Here is a 22898-nt window from a genome sequence, read left to right as displayed (position 1 = left end):
TCTGCTAGGTTTTATTTTGGTTGTATTGTTATATTGTGGATTTAATGTTTTTATATTTTATATTGTTTTATCCTGTGCTTTTTGGTTTTAATTTTTGTGAACCGCCCAGAGAGCTTTGGCTATTTGGCAGCATAGAAATTAATAAATAAATCTACGTTGACTAAAAATGACTGGATTTTGCAAGGTGTCAATGGAGTTCTACATCAAACTGGTACCATTTTTCCCTGAATTCAACCCTAACGTTGCATAGTCAACAGTGCTATGTTTACATGTTCCCTAACAAACTACCCTCCCTCCAAATAAGTTAGGCAATTTTAATCGCAATGTGCTAGTGCACGACAATAAATTTTAAGAGAACCTTTACATTTAAGATTTTGTTATCTAGTCTTTTTGGAAACTCCACAAGCACAAGATCCTTTGTTTTGCAAAATAAGATACTGTGATGTATCAGTAATATTTAATCTCGCTAACATTAGTGCTATATTTTAAAATAAATTAAGGGAGCAATCCTATGGCCACTAGTCAGCGGCTAGATGGTCATAGGATATCTGGTTTTCTGGGAACCGACCTTCCCCCCTTCTGCTTTGCCTCAAAGGCCGCACGGAACAGCCCCGCACCCTGTGCTCAGAGCAGTGTGGAGCGGCCAAAACGGGGCATTCTGGGATGAGGAAAGTGGAAATGCCAGCACGACACATCCTATGTGTTGTCCAGCCACCACCTCTTCCGCTCTGCTTTCCCGCAGCTAGACAGCCAAATTAGGCTGTCTAGCTGCAATTGCAGGGCAGGAGATGCGCAGGAGTGATCCCCTCCACGCTTCTCCTGCCCTGCATTGGATAGGCAGTCGCCTCCGAGTTTGGAGGCAGCTGCCTATCCCAATAGGATTGTGCCCTAAGGCACTTATATAAGCAAAGCAACTATTTTTTTAATTAAATCTCGTTAAATCAAATCCATTTTCAAACATCCAGATATACTTCTGATTGTGATTGATGCGAAATGATTTGGGGAAGCCAAAGTGGGCCACACCAGCCATTTTCTTCCTCCTCTCAGCCTCACCTCATTAAGCAGAGGATGCCCAGTAAGAGCTTTGGGGTGCTTGTCCTCTCACACCTACCAATTTGGTAGGACAGGCCGCACACAGATATGCACCTACACTACCTGACCCCATACATCAGGAATGGATTGCTCTCATCAGCACCATTATTAATAAAGCACCTATAAGTTAAATACTGGCAAGTGCTTCTAATAATCTAAAAAACAAGGAGCAAAAGGAGAGATAGAGCCGATAGCAACAAGTGCTGTAAGTTCTAATTCCTTGGTAGAAAAAACTGTTCCCAATTCTGAAGGTGGCGTATCTGTTGCTTTTGGATTATGAGTGACTAGTGATGAATAAAATGATTCCCCAATAAAATGGTAAATTTCAAAGAGACTGCCTGATTTTAATATTTTGTCTACTAACATCGTCTTACCTTTTAGCTTCTCACTTGCTTCCCCCGCAAGAGACTGAAAATCTTAATGCTCTGCAATATGGAGAAATGTTCAACACAATATCTAGCCAATTTTCATTTTTGAGTCTTTGTTCTCTTTCCAAACCACAATCCAAAATCTGATATTAAATTCATAATCTTAATGCACTACTGTATCATCATGTTTTAAAAACAGAAAAAAAGCCAAATTTAACATCATCCAAAGACTGCACCAAAAACAGTGACAGTTTATTCTTACCACCACCACATGGATAATTCATGTATTACTTTACAATGTGTAGGTCTTATACCTGGTAGTCTTTTTATACATACAGTATGTCTAATTTTTTTCTTACTGTAATTTAGTAATAATGAAGCCCTCCTGAGGTCTCATAAATGCAGACCATGTGATTTTTTTTATTGGAGGTATTTCTTCATACTAAACATTTCTGTCAATATCAAGCCTCCAAACTTTGTGACACACCAAGCCAAATGCAGCTCAACAGCCACCAGCCTGCCAGGTACTTGACAACCCTTCTGTTTTTGTCCTCTGAAGCAGACAGAAAAAGTAGACTGATAAAACCTCTGGTGTGCTGCTCTACATGGCTGATGAATTACATTTGGCATGGTGGGTCACAAATTGTACTGGTTTAGATGATTATGTAGTATGTTGTCGTTCAGTCGTGTCCGACTCTTCATGACCCCATGGACCATAGCACGCCAGGCCTTCCTGTCCTGCGCTCTCTCCCGGAGTGTGCTCAAGTCCATATTCATTGCATCGGTGGATTATGTAGTATACATTTATTACAAATACACTTGACAGAATGTTTAAAAGCACACACACGCACTTAACATATTTCTTATGGATATATCAAACACAGGTTGGCAGTTTGTTGGAGGAAGAGCACCGCCATTGTCACAGCGCATCGGTCTCAAGTTCCCAGGCAAAAGAAATGGACAGCATCTAATGACTTAACGACAATGATGAGCTGCAGCTCTTCAGAATCCTTAATCCAGAGCCATCACTAAGAAAGAATAAGGAGCTGAACACAGTGGGATGACTCCACAGCCAGCAGAGTTATCACATTGGGAGTGGTTCTATGCACTGCAGTTTTGAATGTACCTAAGAACGGCTGGCATGTGTGAACAGGCAGCCACAGATATCACTGCAACAGACAGAACTGCCTTTTCACCTGACTTCACCCACAGTGTTTTGTGACTGAGTCAGTTCAATTATCAAGTATACAGTAATTAAGTGTAGCAGATGCAAGTGTGATCCAGGTCTTGGTGTGATTTCAATAGATTCAACACATGAACAAATGAATTCAGGACAGGACTTAGGCTGCATCCTAAACACAATCCAACAAGATGGGAACCCCCAAAACAGGCCACCAAGAGCAGAAAAACAATGGCGTAAACAAGGGAGAATTTTTATTATAATCCAATGCGTTTGAGGCACTGATGGTCCTTCATCAGGGAAATTCAGAACAAACAATTTGTCAGACTTGAACATGCTGGCCCTTCAGCCTCCTGTGCTGCATCCTAAACACATTTATGAGGGAGAAAACCCCACTGGACACAAGACTTCCAAGTAAACAAGCACACCTTTCTAAGGGCAGATAAATGACAGTATTGTTTCATACTTCATAGAGTATCACTGTTTCATCCTCTGAAGTGCCTGCTTTTCTTATGACACACTTAGTGCCCCCTTTGATTTATATCCATAGAAGACATTGCATGTATGGTTAGAGGAATGAACTTTCAGAGAATAGGAGGTTGCATTGTACTCCATGTCAATAACATTTAAAAAATATATTGCCAAACTTGTATTTATTCTTTAGCATGCAGTTTCCATTTGTCATAAGGCAGGAATTTTAACTGGACATCAGGGAAGAACAGGTCTCTTGTTAGCTAAGGACACCTTTGAAGTTTCCAACAAATAAGAAAAAAAGATTTTCAGAAATGCTCTGGAAACAAACTAGAATTGACCTGTTTAAAAACAATTGAAGCTTCCTCCTTTGGCTTCTGAATTTGTCTGTAACCAAATAGAAATCAGTGACTTACTCTGGCCAAACCAAGTGTCCCTAGCTATTTTATCTACAGAAATCTGACTGGCAGGTATGTATACTAAAGTGAAAGAAATGTAAGATTTCCTTTACTGGATCATCCTAACACCTAGCATTCTGTTTCTAGCAGGCAGCTTGATGCCTGTGGGTATGAAAACTATAGCAGCCTTCCCCTGCTGTTTGACCCCACTATCTGTCACACTGCCTCTGTAAAGGAAGATCCCATTTAGTTAACCTTTGGTTAACCCATTTAGGTTCCATTTAGTTATTTAGTATATTCTGCCACTGAAATGCCAAAACCTTTTTCACATAGTTAGGACTTGACATACAAATAAAACAACCATTAGATAGTAAATGCAGACACAAAGAGCACTGTATCACTTTCCCCTGAAAATCTAGGCAGAAGGTTGCATGTGGCTGCTATTCACCACCTCTGCAGATGCTGATGAATTAGTGTCTGGGTAGGTACATTTTATGGCACAGTGGCAGCTAGACCATATTGCACCAAATACTGGAGCATGTTTTAGACAGTTGCCTCTCATTTACCTTTCTGCTCAAGTTCTGTCAGCCAGCAATCAGATCTCATTAATTCCTAAGGTCTTCAAAGGAGAAGAATTTCTTAAAATGTGAAGGTAGAACTCAGATTAATGTCTTCACCAAGAAACAAAGAGATCCATATGTTGAAGATCAGGTTGCTGAATTCACAGAAAAGCTGGTGGGCATTTATGAAAGATGACACCCAAGCAATATAGGCTTACTAGGAGAGGAAAAATCCAGTGCAAGCAGCTACAGCTGTATGTGGACCCCATGTCCAATTTTTAATCAAGGACAATAGTCCACCTGCCGTTCTTCAGGGATACCTTTGACCCTGAAGCGGATCCTGGTTTGAGCTCAAAGAGTTTGCTGTTGATTTGGTTTTCCTGCAGGTCTATTGGTAATGTACATTAGATGATGGCGAGTAAATGGGATCCTTATGTGCCTAATGGAAAGCGCCAGAGGAAAACAGTAGTACATACCTACACACAATTGACAGTAGCTGAGAAAGTCAACTGTGCGATTCACCCCTTTGTGACACTTCTAGGTGAAATGACTTTATGTTTTACCCATAGCCAACTGGGCTGAAGAAATCAAGCAGGCCCTGTTGTAGTTTTCTGTTTGTTTCAAAATAATGTCAGTCATAAAATAATTAAAACATTTTTATTTAGCAATATTTCAAGAGGGGATTTATTATTATTATTATTAAAACTCTTTCCTCTTCCCACTTCCTCATGTTGTCATTAAAAATAAATGAGTCTCCAAAGCCCAAAGGGAGTGGCAATTTTCCATGGTTTGCCAGAAGAGCAGTTGCAACAATGATTTATTAGCAGCCAACTTTTCTGAAAATTATTAAAATGCTTTGTAGTTTAGAGATTGAAAAAAAAGACTTAGTGTACTTCAATCATTTTAAAAATTAAAGTACTTATAAAATGCAAGTGAAACCTGGGTATACAGAAGTGATTCTAAATTACACAGCTGTAATATAATTTTGTATGCATGACCAGACCTAACTTTCACTAATTAGATTATCTTAATTAAAATACCAGTTTTTATATCTTTCGTTAATCCAACAAGGAAAATCCTCATATGCTGCTGATGCAGATGCACACCCAGATGTCCATCTCAATGCTCACCTAGTCCCCACTGAACTGATGCATATGGGAACACGCATCTCCATCTAGGGTCACTTTTTGTACACTAGAACTTGTTGGTGGCCGTTCTCTTTAATTTACTCTGCTTGCTGTGATTAAAACGGCAAGTACAAATTATTCTCTACGGGTACAAATTACTCCAGACATTACCACATTAACGTAATACAGAACTTAACGTTGTCAATGCCCAGCTGAATCAATCCTGCAGAAATAGTATATCATGCAGTCCTTTCTGGTCTTCAGACCACAGGTGGGGGGCATTCTGTGTTTGAATGCTCCCCGATGGTCCGTGCAAGAACTCCATGCACACAAAAAAGCTAGCATGCTAGGAAAAAGAGTTTTAGCCAAGTCTGGCATGGTAGCTTTCCATATGCAGGGAGTTCTTTATGCATTCAAATATTTCCCAGCAATCTGAAGTTATATATCTAGGAAGAACTGTACCATGTGCTATTTCTGCATTTTTAATAACTGCTTTAAGGGGCTGAAGAGTTCCAGTCCTTCGTAAGTATCTAGAAAGTTCAGCAGCATGCAGATATGCAATCTTGCCATTTTAATTAGATTATTGTCTCTTATTGCTCTGTTATTTTGGAAAAAAACACAGAGAGCTCTGATAAGCCTCTGGCCCAACTGGCTGGTTAATCTTTGGCTCAGTTGTCAGAGCTATGGCATAAATCCCCTAAAGGTCCACATCTTGCAAGAGATCTCTACCCAACTGAGAAACAACTGGTCCTTTCCTATCTTTGTATATTTTTTTTTAATTAAGTAGCTGGCCCTTCCTGAAACATATTTAAGAAGAAGAAAAATAAAAAGAGATCACAATGATGCCATTAAAGTCTGCCTCACACATATTAAAAAAGGGGAGGAGAAAGGTATAAACCACTCCTACCTCCAACCTTACACATTCCTGTCGTGCCAGAATCCAGGAATGAAAACGTTTAAAATAATTCTTAATTAAAGGAATTGTTTCATCTAAGTTATCCCTGCTCTGTTACATTTCTATGACCATAATATTTTTGATTGGCAGTACATAGGAGTATGTTTTTCAGCTGGGGTGATGGAAGTGAAAATTCTTCCCCCTTCTTCTCTCCCTATTAAACCATTTAAACCATAGGCAATTAAGGCAAAAGCATGAGATATCAATTTTAAAAGATCTGGTAGCAAAAATCTCTTAATTTTTCCATCTGCAAAATTTTTACATCCTATGGCTGGGTCTTGAACAGGTGATTCATTTGCGAGGCTGATGGATGTGCTGGTTGACATGCTGTGGGTGAGGAAGTTTTTCAACAGAGGGATGTGGTTTCTGATGAGCCACCTGGGCTGCAGCTGGAGGGAAGTCTTTGTCACCCTGATTAAAGAACAAACATAGCACCATTAAATTTTTTTTTGTCTCATCTGCAACTTGTACAGATACAAACAGATACAAATGTGTGTGATTGTTCCAGCTTGACATATCAGAAAGTCAAAAACCAGAATCATACTCAATGTTAAATTACCAAAACTTAGGACTGTAGAATATAGGTCTGTGTATAATATCAGCTTGTCATTTTACAGTAACATTGACCTGCTGCTGAAATGTCCTTAGTTGATAAACTGCAGCTGACTTCAGGTCAGTGAAAACCAGTTGCCTGACAGAAATTTAGGAATCCAAAATCAAGGGGAGTTGGGAGCCACTGGGCCTGCACAAACTACTACAAGCATGCCTCAAGAAAATGGGTGGTGTTATACATTTTTAAAGCTGTGGATCACACAAGTGCTACACATAAAAGCTGATGTATGATTTTGTGGTATCATGGCAATACATATGTCTGTAAGGAATTGCTAATATTTACTTAATGTTCATTCTCTGAGATGGTCAACTAAATAAAACTGACCAAGCTTTATCTGTACCATCTAAAATATCTGTGAATGCTGCCTGCGTGTTTGTTCTTCTGGAAGGAAGGAACTGCATGCTGAACTGGCAGCCTAGGCCCATAGCCCAAAAAGAAGTGTCACCTTCTTAACAAGGACTGTGTGTAATCTGTGATTTTAAATTAGATCAAATTGGGTTATCACCCAATTATAAGTAACACTTAGGGCACAATCCTATGCATTTTAGACAGAAAAAAGTCCTAGAACTCCTAGCATTCCCCAGCCAGCTATGCTAAACATGCATAAAGTTGTACCTTTAATCAATTAACTGCATGAGTTTCAGACAATTACGCTATTAGTTAAATTTGCATATGGGCAACACAATAGTTCTAAAGCAAGAAACATAATTATTTGTTTTTAAAATATGTATGAATTTGTCACAACAGAAATAATCTCAGATGATGCCTTCCCTCCCATATGAGAGAAGGGGGAATGGTTCTTTTAAGATGGTACTTGCCATGTGCAGTTGTTACACACACACACACACACACACACACACTTCACCACCCATCAGAAATACAAGTTTTTAATGGATTTAGGGATTTAGGGAGACCTGGGGTGGGGTGGGGTGGGATGGGGGGCAATTAATGTCCTGATGGGCAGGGGGACGTATGGCGTTGAGAAGAGGGCTAGTTGAGAAGGGGAATATACATTCCAGACAGTGAGGCTATGCCATGCTCCGGCCGTCCTCCCACCCAGAAGTTCAATCCCAGCAATCAGTCTGCTCGTGGGTCTCCAGATGCTGCTCTTAAATGCCAGATTGGTGCATAATAAGAGTTTTCTCATCCATGATCTAATAGCAGATGAGGCAGCCAATCTGGCAACTAGAATCGAGACTTGGGTAGGCGACCAATGAGGAGTTGGTCTCTCCCAGTTGTGCCCACTGGAGTATATGGTTCAGCATCAGGGTAGACCTCAGGGCTGGGGAGGGGGAGTTGCCATGGTCTATAAACCGCTGGTAGATTCTATTAAATTCAGTGTTATATAAATGCCACAAATAAAATAAATAAATAAATAAGAATTCTCTCTCCAGGCTCCCTGTCCATCTGACTAGTCTGGAACATTTGCATCTGATGTGGGGCCAGCAGGACTGATTGGGATTCTGCTGGTATACTGCACACCATGCTGCCCAGCAGTCTCCCTACCTGAGCTGACTGAAGCGGTCCTGGATGTGATGCTGAGGTCTCCCCAGGCTGCTGGTTCTGGGGGACATCAACATTCATGCTGAGGGTGCCTTGTCTGGAACTGCTCAGCATTTCATGGCCTCCGTAACACCCATGGGACTACCCCAATATGTCATCGGCCCAACACATGTTGTAGAGTACACTCTAGAGTTGGTATTTTCAGCTAGCCATGCAGATCTGAAGGTGAGGGATTCTGAATTGGTCCCTTTATCCTTGTCAGGTCATCTCCTGTTGAGGTTTAGACTGGTGACAGTGTTTCCTCTCTGCAAAGGCTGGGGCACCTATTATGATGATCTGCCCCTAGAGGCTACTGGATCCAGATAGTTCCCAGAGGTCTTGGTGGTGGTGGTGGGGTCTGGCTGATATGTCTGGCTGTCCTGTCAAAACCCTGGTTGATCTGTGGAATGCAGAAACGACTTAGGCAACGGACATGATTGCTCCTGAGCACCCTCTCTGGAGTAGAGCTTCTATCGCTTGTACTTTCCAGAGCGGAGAATGATGAAGGAAAATAGGAGATGGCTTGAGTACAAAGGGAGAGAAACTCCTAGTGGATGCAATCAAACACTGGTGTGCCTATGATCAGGTATATCCAGGGGCAGTGAAGGAGGCAAAGAAACAATATCTCTCTGCCTCTATTGAATCTCTATGTGCCACCCAGCAGAGTTTTTCAAGGTTGCCCGGGGCTTATTACATGCTAGCCCTGAGGACCCTGTGGATCTATCAGAGGCCTGCTGTGATATGTTTGCAAGGCCAGGACTTAAGACTCCAGTGTTACAGCCCATGAATCAGCTGTGGTATCCGGAGCACAGTTTTTAGATGAGTTTCAGTTGGTACAGCTGGAGGACCTTGACAAAATGCTTGGACCGATTTGTGTGACCACTTCTATACTGGATCCTTTTCCCTTGTGGCTTCTTAAATCTGGCAGGGAAAGAATAGCCAGCTGGGCCAGAGAGGTGATTAATGCCTCCTTGCGAGAAGTGGTCCTGGGCTGCCTGAAAGAGGCACCAGCAAGACCACTTCTGACGAAATCCTCCCTGGACTTTAAAAAGATTTTACCACTTTAGGCCAATAGTAAATATGCCTTTCCTGGACAGTTTCCTTGAGTTGGGGGTTGTCAACCAGCTTCATATGCTCTCGGATGAGACCGATTATCAGGATCCATTTCACTCAGGGTTCTGGCTGGGTTTTGGTACAGTAACAGCCTTGGTCACCCTGTATGAAGACCTATGTTGGGAGAGACATAGGGGGAGTGTGACCCTGTCCTTGATCTCTTGGTGGCTTTTCTTGATCTCTTGGTGGCTTTCGATATCATCAACAGTGGTATCCTTCTGAAACAATTTTCTGAATTGGAAGTGGGAGGCACTGCATTGCAGTGGTTTTGCTCTTACTTGGATTTTTGGCTCCAGAAGGTGGTGCTTGGGGAATATTGCTTGCCCTCATGGATTCTCCAGCATGGGGATCCACAGGGGTTGGTTTTAATAGTTAACATCTACATGAAACCGCTGAGTGGGGTCATCCAGAATTCTGGAGTGTGTTGGTATCAGTATGCTGTTGACATGCAGGTTTATTTCTCATTTTCATCCTCAACAGGTGAGGCTGTGGATGTGCTAGATTGGTGCCTGGCTGCAACAATGGACTGGATGAAGGCTAAGAAAACTGAAACTCAATTCACATAAGCCTGACATGCTGTTAGTATGTGATTCTTCTAACTGGATGGAGGGTGTTCATCCTGTTCTGGATGGGGTTGCACTCCCTCTGAAGGAGCAGATTTGTAGCTTGGGGGCTCTCCTGGAGTCAACACTGTCACTTGAGGCTCAAGTGGCCTCAGTGTCATGGAGTGCCTTCTGCCAGCTTCAGCTGGTGGCTCAGCTATGCCCCTGAAGAGGGATAACCTGGCTTCAGTATTCTATGCTGTGGTAACCTTTAAGTTAGATTACTGGAATACACTCTACATGGGGCTGTCCTTGAAGACAGTTCGGATGCTGCAGCTTGTGCAAAATGCGGTGGCCAGACTGATAATGGGGATAATATAAAACAGCAATTCTAGCAAAACTGCATTGGCTGCCTGTATGTTTCCAAGCTCGATTCAAGATGCGGGTCTTGACCTATAAAGCCTTACACGGCTCTGGACCACAATACCTGATGGAGCACCTCTTTTGGAATGAATCTACCTGTACACTACAGTCAACATCTAAGGCCCTCCTCCAAGGGAAGTTCAGAATGTGGCAACAAGGGAAAGGGCCTTTTCGGTGGTGGCCCCCCAATTGTGGTACACCCTCCACAGTGAGGTCCTCCTAGCATCAACACTGTCATCTTTTCAGCACCAGATAAAGACTTTCCTCTACATTATGATGGGGCATTTTAGTTCTCAACCGGTCCTGGTAGTTTTATTGTTTTTCACTTGTTTTAAATTTCTGAATGTTAAAGGTTTTGTACGGTGCCTTATCACGCTGTGAACCGCTCAGACAGCTTTAGCTATTGGGCAGTACAAAAAAGTAATAAATAAATAAATGAATCTATCCAATTAATCCATCAAACACTGAAGCCCTAATATTGAGCTTCTGTGTCAAAATAAACCATAATTTGTGCCAAGAAAAGCAGAATATTGCAACCTATATAGAACTGAGCATTTACTTATTTTCAGTGGCTGAGCTTGGGGAGCACAACTGCAGCCACAATGCATATTCTATCGCCTCTCGTGCAGCTACAGCTAAAGATCAATTTGAGAGCCACAAAGGATCTTTTTAATACGTGTGAGGGTCCCATCCATGCCATCTTTGCTTCACTTTCTTGTGCTCTTTATAACATCTGCTTGTAGCAGCACGGCACACTGAATTTAATATTGCCCTGCTGATTGTTCCAAAGAACCTAAACATAGCTTGTGACAGGAGCTGGTCTCAAAATCTTAGCCAGGGCTCTTTCTCCTCAGACACCACACATTATTTGGAGAACTGGCTGTCTCTCCACAAGCTCACCAGTGACCAGGCCTTATTTACTTATATTATCTAATTATTCTAAGTATATACTGTTTTATATTTCATAGGATTGCTTTATGTTGTATTTTATCTGGTTTGCTATTATAGCCACCTTGGGCACCACCATGTGGAAAGGTGGAATATAAATGTTAACAACAGCAATAATTGGGCTGAAGCTCACTGGTAGAGCACATGCTTTGCATACAGAAGGCCCAAGGTTCAATCCCTGGCACCTCCAGGTAGGGCCAGGAAAGAATCCTGTCTGAAACCCTGGAGGGCCGCTGCCAGACAGTGTCAACAATACTGAGGTAGATGGATCAGTAAGTATAAGGCAGCTACCTATGAATAATAATAATAAAATAATATTTATTCCCCACTTGTCTTTTTCAAAGGAAAAAATTATGGCCAAAATGCACCACAAAACATAAAATATGATCAATTTCAAAGAACCATGCTCCCATAATATAAATAGAAATTGGGATTCCCCTCCCTCGCTTTGGCCAGTCAATACAATGAGGCACTGGGGTGGAGAAGCCATATCGGACATGCTTCAGTCTCAAAGAAATTTTTTTTTACAAGGGGAAGAAGAAGTTAGTCCAAGCAAGCCAGTGGCAGGAGCCCTGTTCTTTCTCACTCTAACTGCAGGGTAGGCTGGCTGCCAATACTACAAAGGGACTATACCAAGTGGAACACGGCACATGCTCTGTATGCAGCAGTCCCACGTTCAATCCCTGATATCTCAGCTCAATGACCTTAGATAGCAGAAATGGGGACAAGCTTTTGCCTGAGACCTTGCGGAGCCACTGCCAGAGTGGACGCTACTGGGCTAGATGAACTAATCTTCTGATTTAATGTAACGCAGATTCATATGTTCATGTGATCCGACAGTAAAGTGCACAACAGAACTCTCTCCCTCCACATATTGGCCTTCCTTCTTTCCATACCATCTTAAAGAAGCCCATGAAAATGTTGTGTTGGGGGGGTTTGCTTTCAAGCTTTTTTAAAGCTATTGTCGTTCGCTCCAAAAGTATTTTCCCCTTAACCTCCCTTTTAAAAACTGGCTGTTTACCTTTAAAGCCTTGCACAGCTTAGGATGAGGTACCTGAATGAATGCCTGTCTCCATATCAGCCTGCCTGGGCAGAGAGATCATCATCCAAGGCTCAGGTGCTCCAGGTACTACCACCACCAGAAGTGAGATGTGTGGTAACTACGGAGAGGACCTTCTCAGTAGTGGCACCCCATTTATGGAATTGTCTTCCCAGGGAGGCTTGACTGGTGTTGACTTTGTTGTCTTTTCAACAGGCAAATACCTCTTTATCTTTCAAAATCCAGTTAAGCAATACCATTATTAGGAACAACCAAAATGTCACAAAGTATTGCGCACGTTTGCAAGTACTCCAGAACTCATCATCAAGCTACATAGTTCTGGAGAACCTGAAAGTTTGCACACTATTTTATATTTTGGCTGGTCCTAATAAATGTTTTGCCCAACTGTGGATTTTGGGCAACTGTGGATTTTTCATGGATCTATATGGCAATCTTTGTTTTTTTTATTTTCCAAGGCTTTTAACTATTTTATGCTTTTAAAGTTTCTATGATGATGATGATGTACGGTGCTCTGAGAATATCTATGTTGAAGGTTGGCATAACTATTTTATGAATAAGTAGGTCTTGGTTTATGTTACAGCATTTTCGCAGTACAATTGGTCTCCTTTGGAGACGGTGCAGTGAGTGTGTATGTACATACATGCTATATAATCATTATTACTGAAGTTATCCTCCCCTCTTCCTCCTTGCAAAAACAAAAAACCCAAATCAAAAACACTTCTTCTCAAGTTATCAGTATTCTACAATACACAGTGGATCTCTATTAGCCCTTCTCTGCTATAACTAAAACACACACACACAGAGAAAGTTAAATGAGGCCCTCTGTGTAGAATCCATTCAGATAATTAAAAGCGAGTCAGAAGAGAGAACAGAGAGGCATCCGATCAAAAGTAAAAAATTAATGTTGCAATTCATACCCAAATGATGAGGTATCCCTTCATTTTAAAACAATTTAAAATTAACGAAGATGAAAACTCACCCTTGCAATGACTCCAGAAATGAACACCGTTGGTTTAGGTGGACTGGAAAATTAAAGAGGAGTATTTAGTTAAATAACTGAAGAATTCCATTTGATAAAAGCCATAGGGTAAAAGAAAGGCAACAGATAATTCCAAATCTTTATTATTAAGATTATTAAGACTATTTATAATCAAGGTAACAAGGGAATAGGCATTCTTGGTAACTAAATTCACAAGACAACTACAATGAAGTCTCCATTCAGTCCCACTGAAATGGAGTCCTGCTGTGTAGCCCAGAGACATTATGGGGAAATAAAGATGGTGTATTGTTGGGAGCCCTCACTTTGCTTTGAAGTAATTCCAGCTGCTCGTAAGAAAAGAAAATGGGTTAATTTAAAAAGCAAAATAAAAGTGGGAGAGGTAGGGAACCTTGGCAGGTGCTAAAAAAAAGCATCTCGGGGCACACTGATGCCCACGGGCACCATATTGCCTACCCCTGCACTAACAGATCCCGATCTATCGTCTGCCCACCACTGATGTAAACAATGTCCATTTCCTGTTGTTTGTCCTCCCAGGATTAAATACATCAATGAAGGATGGATCTATCACCAGCTATTACTTGAGATGGCTAAATAAAGACTTCCTGTATGGAGGAAGTATGCTGGGGACTTGCTTCTGACCTTCCAGGTGTTCTAATACTCTTCCAGTGACATCATGGTTGCAATAGATATACAAGGCTATTTCAGCAAGCAGTAGCATTTCTGAAACACAGCACAGGCAGCAACAACTCGTATGAATTCAGTGTGCATCACCTGAGTTATTTAACATTATCAGTGAGAAGCATTAACTTGCAATGTTAACATGCTGGCACGTTTCTTTTCCTTTCAGTCTGTCCCACCCATCCTATAATAACTACTCCCATTCTCTCAGTGTAGGGCAACTGGGCAGGGAAGACGTTCCTCCCCATGATAATGCTAATATGAGAAACTCCCTGAAGCACATCTCTCCAATAACAGTATCTTTATCCAGCTTCAGGTAATACTACTCGCAGCCCCATAAATAAATTGCTTACTCCTTTACACCCTTTTTTAAAAAGAGAGAAAGGTAGCAATGCACCACATTTCACCTCTTTTAAAAAAGTTAATTCAATCATTTAAGGTTTGTGCTTATACCTCTCTACCTCATACATACTCCACCATTCTTTTTTCACTGAACCAATGAAGGTCTGGCCCTTGAAGTCACCTGGTAGGGAGATCACCAGGAACCATGTGTGAGCTGCTCTGAGCTCTTCAGGTAAAGAACAGAACATAGTGTAGTAAATAATTAAATAAAAAAGATTTCAGCACTATTCATCCTGATTTCCTAGCAGGAGGTGAAATGACCTGCTTCAGGCAGAAACTGGGGGTGAGGAGGAGAGATGAAGGCAGGAATTTGTTTCTGAATGATGCAACAAGACTTAAAAAAAAAGTTTTATTGAAAGGAAGACATTTTAAAGTATTAGCCCTAGCTTGGGGGTAGGGGCACTTCACCGGCAGGCATTTAGGTTCTGTGTCAGGCAACAAAATATTTTGGGTCTGCACTGTTTCCAAGTAATTATCTCTCCTAGGGCAGAATCCAACAGGGTGCTTACGCCCCCGCCGATTCCCTTGCGCCCTGCAAATTTTTGTCCGCAAGCGGGGCCCACAACTTGTGCAACAGAGATTTAGCACTTCTGGGGGCAAGCAGAAATGAGCAAAAAAAATTCTGCTCATTTTGGGGCTTTGTCTTGGAAGCATTAACCCTCTGTTGCACAAGCAGCAGGTCCCACTTGTGCAACATAATCAGCGGAACCCACCACTTTGCAACAGAATTTGTGCGGTTCAATAGAATTGGCGGAGGCTTAAGCGCCCTGTTGGATTCTGCCCCTAATGGTGTAGCAGAGTCAGGGCTCACAGAGATGCAGCGAAGGCACTGTTTTTATTAGCAGAGATGCTGACATCATCGGCCACCCCTCATCAGACTTCCCTGTTGGATCTCAGCTTAGCTGAAATCCTCACTGTAGCAAGGGAGAAATAAATTTTACCAGCAACAACATACTGTTTCAGCAAAGTATTTTGGGATGGCTTGGTATTGAATGGGCAAATAAGATCTATTAGTTTTACAATGGATCTGCTCCTGCTGGAGATGAAAACTGGTAAAACCAGCTTGTCGATATGAATCCACACAGCAGCCTGAATTTCTGGACTCTTCTTGGGGATGTGGTTATGGGGACTGTCATGATGAGTGCCTGCACTTCAAAATTTATCCTTGCACCCCTGATCTCTCCTCAGGGATCTGATGAGAATAGGCCATTTTTTTCTTAAAAGGTGGATTTGTCTCCCTTATTATAAACAGTTAGCTAAACCACCAAAGTGTATCCAGCAACTGTGTTATTCATTTGTTTCTATCTATAATCTGGGATAGGATGGACAACAATATGAATAAACAAATACAGTGAACAAATACAGATTTAATGTAAAAGCCAGCTGTTGGGTGTATCTTATCTCTGTGTGCAGGAATCTCAATCTGTATGCACTGTAAAAGCGCCATGCAATGCACAGTTTGCATGCTGGGGTGGCTTGTTTAGAACTGTTTATAACACTGTAAGACAGTCATGTTTTTCCAACTATATCTATTTTTAATTTATATTCCACCTTTTCTCCAGGAGCTAAAGGTGTTGTACATGAACCCATTTTTATTCTTCATTGCCTAGTCAAGTTGCACCAGGAGGCGGGGGCACAATTTTCTGGTTTGCCTGAGGCAGCAAAATGTCTTGGGCCGACGCTGCCTCCCAGCTACATTGCATTCCAGAACGCTGGAACCAAGCAGCCATAGCTCCTTCTGCCTGTTCCCTCCAAGGTCCAGACATCCCCTCCTTTGCCTTGTTTGCCATAATATGTAAGGGACGGGGCTAGCGACAGAACTGTGGCGATAGTGGGTGGATGGGGAGAAGCTACAACCACCTTATTTGCTGCTTTAGTGGGAGAATGAAAAGGCTGTGCCCAGGTTACAATGTGGTAACCTAATGTACCATGAGTCAAAGTTTAAGTAGTAAACATGAGGCAAATAACATTAAATTAGTCTTTTAAACTAACACTACAAAATAAAAATCAAGGAATCCTAGCTATTACATTTCTGGGAAGTATTTTGATTTACAAACTTTTTCAATGTATGCTAAGCACTTAAGACACATGAAAGGAAATAAAAATGAACAGCAAACAATATGTTAATAAAACATGAAATCTAGCTTACACACACTATTTGCTTGCCATGACATTTTCTGAAAGGCTTCATAATGGCAAAGCTGAATTTTGAGTGATTTCCTCACATATTCTCCTCATGATATTTCAGTTTTCACTGTTCTCTGTTGAACCATGAAATTTGAGCACAGCATTTTCTGAAAATCACTCACTCCCACAAGGTTTATATATCGGTACCACCCAGGACAATGATGTTTCTTGTGTCAGAGAAGATACTAGTTTGGATTAGCTCTCTCTGCTGAAGTAACTTCCACATAGGAGCTATTTCAAACCAATCCATATGAAAATAAGGCAATAAACCCACAAACTGCATACAATTCTGACTCAGAAATAAGTACTCAAGCTGGCTCAACTGCAAGGCCCATGCCCAAGCATCAACAGCTTTGCAGATTAGGAAGCTGGTCAGGGGTCAAAGACCTAGTCATTGGTAGTTTCTGATCGACTAAAGCCACTTGTCAGCTCTCGAGAGCAAAACTCTCAAAAGATTGACAGTCAAATTACTTTCATATCATTTTCATTTGTAAAATAAACAAAGATACACGCTCTGAAAGATGATAAGGGAATGCCGGCTCATAATTTTTTTACCAGCTTTGGACAATACCTCACAACTATGTACAAATGTTTGCCTGGTCACTTGTGGCAAAAAAATTTTTTAAGGCCTCCAGGCAACTAGACACAAAGGTTTGTTTGCCATTTAACATAGTGTGGGGTACTGGTTTGAGTACCATACAAGGAGAGAGAGGTTCAAATCTCCACTGATTTCTGAAGCTCATTAGGTGTCCCTGGACCAGTCACTATCACTCCGGCTAGCCTACCTCACAGGGCTGTTGTGAGGATAAAAATTAGGGGACAGCCATGTATGTAGGCAAGTCAACAATTTTGTGGACTATTTGCAAGACTGGAAAAAAACAATCTCTGACAGCCTAACTACAAAATGTAATTTCAAAGATATATTTTGCTTTCGAAATGCCAGAGCCAGGCTGGGGCTGTGACTGGTTGTAACTGGATAGTGTCTCCAACCAAAGGTCCTTGAGAAGAGTTACTGGAAATGGCGCCAAAATGAGGGTTACTTAAATGTGCTCTGTCGATCAGGCTGGGGAAAAAGACCAGGCACCTAGTATTTATTTATATTAGACCTACCCAATCCTGAGCCTTCATCTTGCCTGCCAATCAAAGGGGTCAATATTACAGATCTCTATTCCCTGAAGAGGGGCTGACGCTGTTAAGAATGAGCCTTCCAGTAAGAAATCCGGAGTCCTGCTAATTGTATATTTACAGCATCCCAGCATCTACAACACTGTCTCTCACAAATAGCAACTAAAAATAGGAAGGGATATAGGGAAATCCTGTCAGCCGTTTCCCCTCCCCCTTCTCCAATCCTCCAGGGAAATGGAGGGGATGTGGAACCAGGGTGTTTCACTCTTTCAAATGCTTTACATTCTGCTGGTGTTTCATGCAAAGTGTAACCTACATTTCTAGTATTTTGTAAACTATAATGGTTGCTTTGAGGATATATTTAATCTGATGAAAACCAGTTTGACAGATTTTTTTTGAAGATACAACATACCTTTTTCTCTAGGCCTTAGCAAATATTTTTTTTTAAACTCCTTTATTATATGCTTTTGACAAATGCATTTAACAAATATAAATAGGTTCAGGGGGTTTTTAATGCAAAAATGTCACTAATGCAACCTAAAATTTCTGAGAGAATATTCTCATCTGTTTTAAAACAAAGAGCTTTCATTTTAACATATGGAGAGAAACCCAACACCTGCTTATGTTGAAATGTTTAAAGTGCTTATTCTGATGTCACACATTTGCTGCTATTAAGAAATGCACCTGCTGAACATCAATATCTTCAAGAGGTTCATTTATTCTTAATCCCATAAAATGGAATTCTAGTATTTCATAATATTAAAGCTTAAACAAGGCATTTATTGACATTGCAAAGAAATCACACAGAAGATTGATTACTTGAAAAGAACAGTAAGTCAGTGAAATGAGAGATGATGAATACTAAAATGATTTTGCCTTCTTCCTAACACCATTATAGATTTGGGGTGTGTGTTCTCTATGTACTCGCTAATTAATAATTTAATTATTATTGTTACAGCATTCCTATAATACTTTATATTCTGTGCTGGATCCAGAATTAGTCTTGCTTAAAGCAGATCCCCCTTCATGGATCACTGCCTTGTTGTGGCGAAGGGGCTTGCGTAACTCAGTGAAGCCATAAGCTATGCCGTGCAGGGCCACCCAAGACGGACAGGTCATGGCAGAGAGTTCTGACAAAATGTGGTCCACTGGAGAAGGAAATGGCAACCCACTCCAGTATTCTTGCCAAGAAAACCCCACGGAACGTATCACAAGGCTAAAAGATATGACGCCGGAAGATGAGCCCTTCAGGTCGGAAGGTGTCCAATATGCTACTGGGGAAGAGCAGAGGGTATTTCCAAGTAGCGCCAGAAAGAGTGAAGCGGCTGGGCCAAACCTGAAAGGACACTCAGCTGTGGATGTGTCTGGTGGTGAAAAGAAAATCCGATGCTGTAAAGAACAATATTGTTTAGGAACCTGGAATGTCAGATCAATGAATCAAGGTAAGCTGGAGGTGGTCAAGCATGAGATGGCAAGATTGAACATCGACATCTTGGGAATCAGCGAACTAAAATGGACAGGCATGGGCGAATTTAATTCAGGTGACCATCATATCTACTATTGTGGGCAAGAATCCCTTAGAAGAAATGGAGTAGCACTCATAGTCAACAAAAGGGTGGGAAAAGCAGTTCTGGGGTACAATCTTAAAAATGATAGAATGATCTCAGTACGAATCCAAGGCAAACCATTCAACATCACAGTAATTCAAGTCTATGCCCCAACCACTGAGGCCGAAGAAGCTGAGGTTGATCGGTTCTATGAAGACCTACAACACTTTCTAGAACTAACACCAAACAAAGATGTCCTCTTCATCATAGGGGATTGGAATTCTAAAGTAGGAAATCAAGAAATCACCGGGATAACAGGCAGGCATGGCCTTGGTGTACAAAATGAAGCAGGACAAAAGCTAATAGAGTTTTGCCAAGAGAACATGCTGATCATAGCAAACACTCTTTTCCAACAGCACAAGAGGCGACTCTACACATGGACGTCACCAGATGGTCAATATCGAAATCAGATTGATTATGTCCTTTGCAGCCAAAGATGGAGAAGCTCCATACAGTCAGTAAAAACAAGACCTGGAGCTGACTGTGGCTCAGATCATGAGCTGCTTCTTGCAAAATTTCGTCTTAAATTGAAGAACGTCGGGAAAACCACTAAACCGTTCAGGTATGACCTAAATCATATCCCTGATGAATATACAGTGGAGGTGAGGAATAGATTTCAGGGATTAGACCTGATAGACAGAGTGCCTGAGGAACTATGGACGGAGGTCCGTAACATTGTTCAGGAGGCAGCAACGAAATCCATCCCAAAGAAAAAGAAATGCAAGAAAGCAAAGTGGCTGTCTGATGAGGCTTTACAAGTAGCTCACAAAAGAAGGGAAGCGAAAAGCAAGGGAGAAAGGGGAAGATATACCCAACTGAACGCAGAGTTCCAGAGAATAGCAAGGAGAGACAAGAAGGCCTTCTTAAATGAACAATGCAAAGAAATCGAGGAAAACAACAGAATGGGAAAGACTAGAGATCTCTTCAAGAAAATTGGAGATCTCAAGGGAACGTTTTGTGCAAAGACGGGCATGATAAAGGACAAAGAAGGCAGGGACCTAACAGAAGCAGATGAGATTAAGAAGAGGTGGCAAGAATACACAGAAGAACTATACAGGAAAGATCTGAATGTCCCTGATAGCCATGATAGTGCGGTCACTGAACTTGAGCCGGACATCCTCGAGAGTGAAGTCAAGTGGGCCTTAGGAAGCATTAGTAACAACAAAGCTAGCGGAGATGACAGTATTCCAGCCGAGCTATTTAAAATCCTAAAAGATGATGCTGTTAAAGTGCTGCATTCAATATGTCAACAAATCTGGAACACTCAACAGTGGCCACAAGACTGGAAAAGGTCAGTTTACATTCCAATTCCAAAGAAGGGCAACGCCAAAGAGTGTTCAAACTACCGCACAATTGCGCTCATTTCACATGCCAGCAAGGTGATGCTCAAAATCCTACAAGCTAGGCTTCAGCAGTATGCGAACCGAGAACTACCGGAAGTACAAGCTGGGTTTCGAAGAGGCAGAGGAACTAGAGATCAAATCGCCAACATTCACTGGATCATGGAGAAAGCAAGAGAATTCCAGAAAAACGTCTATTTCTGCTTCATTGACTACGCTAAAGCCTTTGATTGTGTGGATCACAACAAACTCTGGCAAATTCTTAAAGTGATGGGAGTACCAGACCACCTTACCTGTCTCCTGAGAAACCTGTACGAGGGTCAAGAAGCAACAGTAAGAACGAGACATGGAACAACCGACTGGATCAAAATTGGGAAAGGAGTACGACAAGGCTGCATATTGTCACCCTGCTTATTTAACTTATATGCAGAGTACATCATGAGAAATGCCGGGTTGGATGAATCAGAGGTCGGAATTAAGATTGCTGGGAGAATTATCAACAACCTCCGATATGCAGACGGTACCACCCTAATGGCAGAAAGCGAAGAGGATCTCAAGAGCCTCTTGTTGAGGGTGAAAGAGGAGAGTGCCAAAGCTGGTTTGAAACTCAACATTAAAAAAACTAAGATCATGGCATCTGGCCCCATCACTTCCTGGCATATAGAAGGGGAAGAAATGGAAGCAGTGACAGATTTTACTTTCTTGGGCTCCAAGATCACCGCAGACGGTGACTGTAGCCATGAAATTAAAAGACGCTTGCTTCTGGGGAGGAAAGCTATGGCCAACCTAGACAGCATAGTAAGAAGCAGAGACATCACCTTGCCGACAAAGGTCCGTCTAATCAAAGCTATGGTTTTCCCAGTAGTAATGTATGGCTGTGAGAGCTGGACTATAAGGAAGGCTGAACGCCGAAGAATTGATGCTTTCGAACTGTGGTGCTGGAGAAGACTCTTATGAGTCCCCTGGACTGCAAGGAGGTCAAATCAGTCCATCCTAAAGGAAATCAACCCTGAGTGCTCATTGGAAGGACAGATAATGAAGCTGAAGCTCCAATATTTTGGCCACCTAATGCGAAGAGAAAACTCTCTGGAAAAGACCCTGATGCTGGGAAAGACTGAAGGCAAAAGGAGAAGGGGACGGCAGAGGATGAGATGGCTAGATAGCATCACGGATGCAATGAATATGAACTTGAGCACGCTCCGGGAGAGAGCGCAGGACAGGAAGGCCTGGCGTGCTATGGTCCATGGGGTCACGAAGAGTCGGACACGACTGAACAACAACAACAACAAAAGCAGATCCAATGAAATCAATAGGGCTTAAGTCTAACTTGACTAACTTGTCCCATTGATTTTATTGGATCTGCAGTAAGCATGACTAAGTCTGGAGCCAACCCAAAGTAGTGTGTCCAAAGGACTTCATGTACATTATAGCTATAATATTTACAACAACAAAAAAAGGTTTAGCATTATATACTTCTACATTCTCTCTATATGCACCATTATTTCTGGATCTGAAAATGTGGATCAAGGGTTGCATTTGAACCTGCAACAACCTGGTTGAAATTCCTCCCCATGAATGGACAAGCCAAGTCCTACTGAGGCATTCTGAACCTGAAGAGAGCCAACATGTGCTCCAGCCTTCCTTGCCCCCTCAGTTATCACATTTGTTGCCCTCAATTTGTAGAGGGTGACTGTCTGAAGAGAGCCTCCTGTATCTGTGGAGGCTCTCAATGTGAGCCAAATGCAGCGTTGGCCTGTGGTGTCCCTCAGGGTTCCATCTGATCCCCCAAGCTATTTAACATATACATGAAACAACTGGGAGAGATTGTCTGGAGTTTTGGAATTTAGTGCCATCAGCATGCTGATGACACCCAACTCTATTTCATCTTTCCATCTAAATCCAAGGAAGCTGTTCTAGTTCTAAATTGGTGCCTGATGTTGATTATGGACTGGATGAGGGCGAACAAATTGAAGCTACATCCAGACAAGACAGAGCCGTTCCTCATTAGTTAAGTACATAAGAAGAGCCATGCTGAATCAGACCAAGGGTCCATCTAGTCCAGCATTCTGTTCACATAATGGCCAACCAGCTGTCGACTGGGAACCCACAAGCAGGACATGAGCACAACAGCTCCCACCCACCTATGTTCCCAGCAACTGGTATACAT

The 22898-nt window shown here is 41.9% G+C and overlaps 1 protein-coding gene across 1 annotated transcript in view; it reads right to left on the bottom strand.

Annotated features, from left to right (window-relative positions):
• Positions 1-1692: 1692 nt before the first annotated feature.
• The window catches only part of DAP (death associated protein), a 72455-nt gene continuing 51249 nt past the window's right edge, over positions 1693-22898 (bottom strand). Inside the window, exons 3-4 of the mRNA XM_084850588.1 lie at positions 13372-13414; positions 1693-6562 (exon numbers count right to left, since the gene is read on the bottom strand). Of these exons, the coding sequence (XP_084706714.1) occupies positions 6443-6562; positions 13372-13414 (163 nt within the window). The 3' untranslated portion in view covers positions 1693-6442. The remainder of the gene's footprint in view (positions 6563-13371; positions 13415-22898) is intronic.

The sequence above is a fragment of the Heloderma suspectum genome, chromosome 4, assembly GCF_057233095.1.
Source record: "Heloderma suspectum isolate Gila_16-S chromosome 4, 16-S_ref, whole genome shotgun sequence".
Classification (NCBI taxonomy): Eukaryota; Metazoa; Chordata; class Lepidosauria; order Squamata; family Helodermatidae; genus Heloderma; species Heloderma suspectum.
Note: the sequence above shows the minus strand (reverse complement) of the source record. Positions and strands in the feature narration are given on the sequence as shown.